The sequence below is a fragment of the Silurus aristotelis genome, assembly GCF_946808225.1.
Source record: "Silurus aristotelis genome assembly, chromosome: 24".
Lineage (NCBI taxonomy): Eukaryota > Metazoa > Chordata > Actinopteri > Siluriformes > Siluridae > Silurus > Silurus aristotelis.
Window position 1 is genome coordinate 7,432,626 of NC_139597.1, and position 7,840 is coordinate 7,440,465.

General features: G+C 36.1%; 1 protein-coding gene across 1 annotated transcript; it reads right to left on the reverse strand.

Moving 5' to 3' along the window:
- Positions 1-1,899: 1,899 nt before the first annotated feature.
- On the reverse strand, positions 1,900-3,835 carry mrps33 (mitochondrial ribosomal protein S33). The gene is made up of 3 exons (XM_083527753.1): positions 3,654-3,835; positions 2,305-2,519; positions 1,900-2,224 (listed from the first exon to the last, which is right to left on the reverse strand). Exons 2-3 carry the CDS (start codon positions 2,517-2,519, stop codon positions 2,119-2,121), a joined length of 321 nt encoding a protein of 106 aa, XP_083383879.1. The 5' UTR covers positions 3,654-3,835; the 3' UTR covers positions 1,900-2,118.
- Positions 3,836-7,840: the final 4,005 nt, after the last annotated feature.

A 7,840-nucleotide genomic window follows, 5' to 3' on the forward strand; every position in this document is an offset into this window, starting at 1 on the left:
AGATGTTTCTATTACAAAGCCCCACTGTTATGAAACAGCGTTCCAATTTGTATCCGGGACTAAGACACAGTCTCAGTGTTCAAGTCTAGACTGAAAACACATATTTAGTCTAGCCTTTTGTCAGTAGATCTTTCTTAGGTCTTAGATCTTTCTTACACCCTGATCACACTGTATAGTGTCCTTAAACAGCTTAACAGTCTTTGTTCCTGTCAAAATTTTCTCTTCCTCTTTGTTTCTCTATCTCTGTCAAATAAACATGCCCCAAACATGCTCCACCTCTGAGAGGAGATCTTCTCAATTGAGAGAACTCTGTGCGGCTCGGGATGTTTCCACACCCACAGCCTAAAGATCCATGAAGCCGCTGAACAACTCAAGAACTTTGTTAATATCAATTACAGTCTGAAACAATCCTCAGTCTACTACAATGGCTCAGAACCACAGGTTGCATGAATAGTTCAGCATTTTACTGCACACCTCAACAATGGGACATTCAATGAATGGACATTCGCTGGCACTCAGATAAGGATGGTTTCCTTCTAAATTTGGTTCCTCTTAAGGTTTCTTGCTCATCTCAGGTAGTTTTTCCTTGCCACAGTCGTCACTGGCTTGCTCATCAGGAATAAACAATTATAAGGACTACCTTATATGCAATAAACATACACAATTTATTTTTTTTATATAACCTTATAACCGCTTTATTTGCGTCCCCAGTTTAGTCCTCCCTGTGTGAAATTTCATATGTTCTCTGCATGTCCACATGGCCTTCCTCCAGGTTCTCTAAAGTGGGTTAGCTAACGTAAAGTGCTTACTTAAAAAAAGAGGAATGAACTGTTTTTTAGCCTTATATAAATTATTCGGAAGTGTCACATTTTTCCCTGACAATCTTCATTAATGTATAAGAATCAGGCTATAAGAGGGTATAAGAGAAATACAACACTATAACATAATTAATTGGAAATGGGCAATTTCACTGTGGTAACAAAAACTCTTCGTTTTAGAGTACTGTCACTGTTTACTTTCCTGTTAGTACCAGGCTTCAATTTTTATTTAACAAGATTGAGAAATGTGTTTGATAAGTGACATGGGGTTAAAAGGTAATATTTACCATTTAATGTTGTTTTATAGCTTACCAAACACTTTGACAATATGACAGTATGTGTCTTTTTAAACTGAAATGTATGCTTTACCAATCTATATTTTGGATTCTGTACTATATTGCATTGTGAGTGTTACTTCTTATATAGAAATAAAAAAAAAAAATACAGAGGAAAAGCAGTTTTCCCAGCAGACATCACACCGCTCATCATCACTATGGCGAAAAGTCACACTGGATGACTCAGGAGGTCAAAAGTTACATCTTCCTACTTCACAGAGATATGGCATGGTTAATGGAAAGGATTCGCAAAGGGGATGAGTCAAAGAGCAGCAATGACTCTGTACCCGGTATTGGTGCCTGTTGCTGTTTAGGAGTATTGTTCACTAATAATTTCACATGTTTAGAGGTGTCACTTGATGGCATTGAGTTTGACCGAACTTTCAGTACCTGACCAAGTGTGCTGAAACATTATCTGACTACAAGAATGGTTGGAGTCTATTTCTTATATATGCAAAGATATAAAAATGTGGGGTGTTCAAAAATTCAGCATTTTAGGCACAAATAACTAATGTATGGAACTGTATGCAGATGACAAGGTAACAATTTTTTGCCTTTTATCATCTCTAAAGATTTTTCCTTGCCACCATCACATCTGGTTTACTTGCTGGTGACAATATCGATTGATAAAATTGCCAAAAATCTAATTTACCTGAGAAATCTACTCAACCTGGCAACCTGTAACTAATTTCTGTCATGAAGGTGACAGAAACAGAAAATTGATGTAACAAATACACAAAGACTGATTTGTGTGAAAGTAAATATTTTAATCCACAACAAAATGAGCAACACTCAAGCGGATGGCTTGAAATCTTTTCCATTGCCTGCTGAGGATTTACATCTCTGCATTCTCTGAAGCAGTGGAATGGGACAGTCACTACACCCAAACAAATAAATGTCTTCTGAAGTGTACAAGAATTCACCAAGAGTCTCCAAGATTTCCTTGAAATACAGCATCTCCGTGCCTACTTTTTCTTCATGGCTCTTTTTCCTTCTCCTTTTTTGGGCTTTCCTTTTCCACGCAGCTTCCTGAGCCGCCGCATCTCCTCCTTAAAGTCCTGGTGTTCATCTCTGCAGGGGACGAAAAAGCACATGTATATGAATGCATTCTCTAATGCATGAGAGAAGAGTGTTTAGAGAGCAGACCCTACCTGAAGAGGCCCATGTATCGGAGTTTCTGGGTGAGGGAATAGTAGATCTTGTGCTGAGGATACCATTCAAACACTTCTTTCTTCTGAGCCATAGGTGGCTCTTTGAACAGCTGCACCACTTTCATGGATTTGGAGTCTGTCGGCCGCACCACGTCACCAAAGATGCGGGCGCTGAGGCGAGCCATGCGCACAGCATAATTGGACAAACCCGCCATCTAAAAGGAGACAAGTCGTGTTAAATAGTCGTGTGATTCTTTATGCTCAGTGTCCATGAAATGCCAAGAGTCTTGATTTGGTTCCATATACTTAAAAGTCATAATCACAAATTAATTGTCATCTGATTTACACAACACTCAATAGCACTTGAGATATAACCACATGGCCTCTAAACCTGATTAGAGCATAGTGAGGGCCTTTGTTCAACCATGGACGACTCAAACACAGCTTTCACCCAATCTTAGATTTAATTGATTGAAAGTTATTTGAGCTGTAAATCGTACAGATGCATGTAATAACTACAGGTGTTTGAAACCTGATTGCTTAGTGTTGTATTATTTTAAAAGGTGTTTTGTATCGTTTTTAAGATTCATAATCACACTCTTGATGTCACCCAAATGAGGATGGGTTCCCTTTAGAGTCTGGTTCCTCTCAAGGTTTCTTCCTCATACCATCTAAGGGGCCACAGTCGCCCAAGGCTGCTCATCAGGGATAAACACACGTTGTTCACGTAAATTCAAGTTCTGTAAAGCTGCTTTGAGACGATGTCCACTGTGAAAAGCGCTTTAGAAATAAACTTGAACTTGAAAAGGTGCCTTCAAAGGTATGGTTTTATACAGCTACAGTGGCCTCTCCTAATTATGACTCTTGTCTATTTGGAAGCTTCTAAAGTAGCTACATCAATTGCTGGAATCTTACAGAGCGTTTAAAGAGACAGTCAAGTTACTGTGTTCTACTTTAATGCAAGACCCTGGAAGTGGGTTATATCAATATATATTCTAGAGAGCATGAATTGGGTGAACAAATGACTGGTACAGGATGCATCAACAAATGAGTAATTATATATATATATATATATATATATATATATATATATATATATATATATATATATATATATAATGTACATGTATGCAAGTATGTTTGTATGAGTGTGTGTATATTATATATATATATATATATATGCATCTTCATTCCCTACACAAACACTATATAATTGGTATAATGAACCATTACTTCGTTGTATCTCGTGCACTTTGCGTCTAATCCGGAGCCATTTAGGATTGAACCATTAGCATTAGACAACACACAGTCTGAGGGTCAGTCACTGAGGAAAATACAGAATATCTTACCGCTCAATGAAACTCCAAGGAGATTAATCCGGGATCAGATTATTTAGAAAGAAAGGTAATAAGACAATTATATCAGACACATAATATTGTGTTAATACATTCAGTCGTAGGTACTAGATAGATATAAACGTAGTGCAAGACTATAAGCATCTAGCGTGTGACATTGGGTGGGTATAAACCGCGCATGCGCTAGTGAGGACGTTTGATTGGTCAACAGATGAACAAGCAGCTACATACGATATATAACTTCCTCTTTACTTCTGCAACTTTCACTTTAATTTTATATAAACTTTTATATTAACTTCATATTTATATTTTTGCCGGTATTTCAAATCATTAACTGCTAACATATTGTCAAAAATACGGTAAGAGATTTAGAGTATAATTCGAGTCGGTGGATATTTTCTGAACACCGAGCTGAAAAGACACTAGTCAAACTAGACAGATGTGCGACGTCGTATTGACTTCGTGTTGAAACAATCGTTAAAATTGTTCCGCCTCGAAAAAAAAAAGTCTAGCAATGCTTAAGGGAGGCATCATTTATCCGTGGAATTCTCCAAAACCACATCCGGCTATTATCATTGTGAAAATATAACATATCAAATATTAAACACACCAGCCATTAATATTAATATATTCTATGGAATCATCTTTCCAAGTGGCAGAAAGGAAAACTATTATCGGTCTCTTCTTTGACAGTCTATTCCAATATCACAATATTCTCTTTAATTCCCAAATTCACAACAAACAAACAATCCAAACATAACAAACCAGTATGAGCAGTCTAATATAAACTGCATACCTTTTCTTCCCTTCCTTCACTCTTTATTTCTTTCGTCCGTCTATCCTGTAACACGGCACCATACAGAAGTAGAATTTAAATCTAGAAATTATCAGAAAATATATGGTTGGACTTATACGTTATAAGTTTTACTGCATTAAAAAAGCAACTACAAATTACTGAGCAGATACAATTATTTCCATTTTCTTTATTAAATGTATAATATTATTTAACCTATATAATTATTAACATTTTAACACATTTCTTGTTAGGGTAACTTTTGTAAAACCTATACAAAATTTACCTTTTTTTGAAAAGTCTTCTTTTTTTAGTCTAAAAGGTGAGCAAGCTTTTGTAACACTTGCTATGAGTTGATATGTCCACTAGATGGCGATCTATCACTGGGAACAAGTTGGCCATGAACTAAATATTTTGATAGATGGCTTTCCATATTAGTATGAGCATCACGTTTTGCCTTCTCTCACAATGAATGTATCTATTACCACAATTCTGGGGACAACAAAATGAAAACAAAAAAGAAGAAGAAAAAAAGCTGTGTTCAAGATAAGGCACTTCCACACAGCGCAAGACAAATTGCTCTGGTTGTATCTGCTGCATTTTCAGATTACATTGTCTGGCATCCTAAAATACTGCAAAGAGGAAAAATAATTAAAATCCGGCTGTCAAGATGCCATTCATACCACCGTAAAGGAAATTGCAGTTGCATAGTTAAAATTCAGTTATAAAGTGTGGAAATATGAGCAGGGAAAGCTATTAGACCTACTTTTATCTCGGCCCTCAGGGCAGAGATTATTATAATGCCACATTAAATCTATGACTGCTTTGCCAAGTGCTGTGGGGGAGAAGTTTTTATTTTTTATTTTTCTTGACACAGTAGACGCTGTGTCATTCTGATGCTGAATTTTTTTTTCTTTTGCCTTCTTCAAATCTCCTTGAGGTGAAACAGCAAAGAGAGGATATACGCAGTGAATAAACACTGCTTTAAAACTGTGAAAGTACCAATACATGACAGAACGTTCATTTAGCCAAAGAGTTTAAATTAGCTCCAGCTAGTCATTATTCAGCAGTACAATCTCTTTATACTATATATTGTGTTGTATTTTTGTTCATCCTGTAAGATGTTAGCATGTGACAAGCTAATATCACAAGAAGACCTGTCTAGCATACTGTTGTTACAATGGAGTTTAAAAAGTTTTTTCTCACGTAACATATGAACATACTTCTGTTTAACATAATATATGAGAAATCCACACAGAAGTCCCAGCACACAAAGCACCTCTACAACATGTGCTGCCCGCTTCGTCCTGGCCTGCCTCTGGACGGTGTTCTCCTCAATTGGAGACCACTCTGTGTAGCTGGGGATGGTTTCTTATCAATGCCCTGCGGATCCATGAGATTATGGAGTAAGAACAGGAGCTTTAAGGAGGATTTGAACTGTAGTTTATGTCGACAGTCTGCTACAATGACACATGATTACAGTTTTCTTCTGATCACCATTATTGCACACCTCAACAATGTTTATCTGTAATAAATGGACATTCGGTGCAACCCAGATGAGGATGGGTTTCCTTTTGAGTCTGGTTCCTCTCAAGGTTTCTTTCTTATGCCATCTCAGGGAGTTTTTCCTTGCCACAGTCGACACACCGGCTCGTTCAACAGGGACAAACGTACACATAAAGAACAATCTTCATCATTCATTCTTTATCACCGCATTATCTGTGTAAAGCTGCTTTCAAACAATGTTCATTGAATTGAATCGAACATGTGAGCTGAGTTATAGCAGAGAATCTTTTCCAAGAGAACATGATACTGAGGCATAAAGTAGCATTACCACGCAGTTTAAACCAAAAAGAAAGTTACAATGAAAAACATCTGGTTTCAAAAAGTAAATTGGTCTATTGATATATATCAAATGTGCTATGATATAAATAAGCTGATAACACATTTTCATTTATTCAACTTTAAATTATTGTTTTGTAACATAATATAACAACAGAATTAGCATTTTTTTTTTTTTACTATACATCATTTAAGTTTATATGCCAGTCACCTCACAAGCACTACCTACACATATAACACATCATATTATAAAAATAATTAATCTTAGATATGAGGAGTTTGATTGTAGTTACTAATTAGAGACAGCTTAGTCTACAGTACTTGTGGCTAATGTTTAATAAATGTGTGTAATGTTAATATTGATATAACTACAAAAAAGATTTTGCATGGCCATTACTTACCTAACAAAAGGGTTTGTCAAAAGTATGGAAACACCTGGTTAGAGACACATACATGTTCTTTTTGTTTGTATTCAACAATCTATGTAAATGAATTAACGGTATGGCCATTGACGTCGAACAAACAAATATATAAATGTACACATGTTAAACATTTTTATTGAAAAAGCCTCCGTTAGTATGAATACAATCCGTACACATGCCCGGCATTCAGACAGTTAGTTTCTCCAAAGCTTCAGCTGAAATACTAAAAAGTTTACAGAAACTCTTTTTTTTTTTTTTGAGAAACTTTTCCTCCTGTAGAACCTACCTGTTCTTCTCTTGTTTAATATTTCTTTCTGACCTTGCAATCAAGTTCAACTATAAGCAGTTTAATAAAATTGAGTTGTGGTGACTGGGCAGGCTGTTCCATGATAGAAAACACTTTAGCTGACTCTAAATGTGATATGGAGCTTGGACGTATGGTTTGGGTCGTTGTCTTGTTTGGTGAAGTTGGTTCCAGTTAGCTGCAGTCCAGATTGAATTGCAGGGCTCTGAATTATGGAATGGTAGTCATGTTGTTTCAGTATTCCTTACAACCAGAATCTCTGATCTTTTTCTTGCTCCAAAACAACCCCAAACCATTAAGCTTCCACCTCTATATTTTGACTGTGCGTGTGAGGCAGTCTGTTGTTGTAAGGCATCTTCTCTCCTGTTTTTCATCTTACATAGGCTTTTCTGTTAGTGCCAAAAATATCAAATTTGGACTCATCTGTCCATCTCGCAGAACTTTCTCCAGTCATACAGTCATACACTGTCCAATTCTTGTGTGTTTCTGCTTTCTACTTAGATAATTGCATATAAACAAAAGGAAAATGCATGTGCCTTTTTAATTAATCAATTCCATTTAATTTAATGTCAGTATAAAATACTAGGAATCTTCAAACTTTTGACAAGCACTGTAAAAGCAATACAGAAAATGATGCAAATGATTTTGATGCACTAATACAAGTTCCAGATTTGAGTTAACAGGCATTTTTTACCTCAGTTGACCACTTTCAAAACTTGTTTAAAATGAACAGTTGATGATTGAAATATGGATCAGGAGATCAGTGGTTTCTGAAATTGACAGTGATAACACATTCAATGTTACTAAGATCACATTCGTC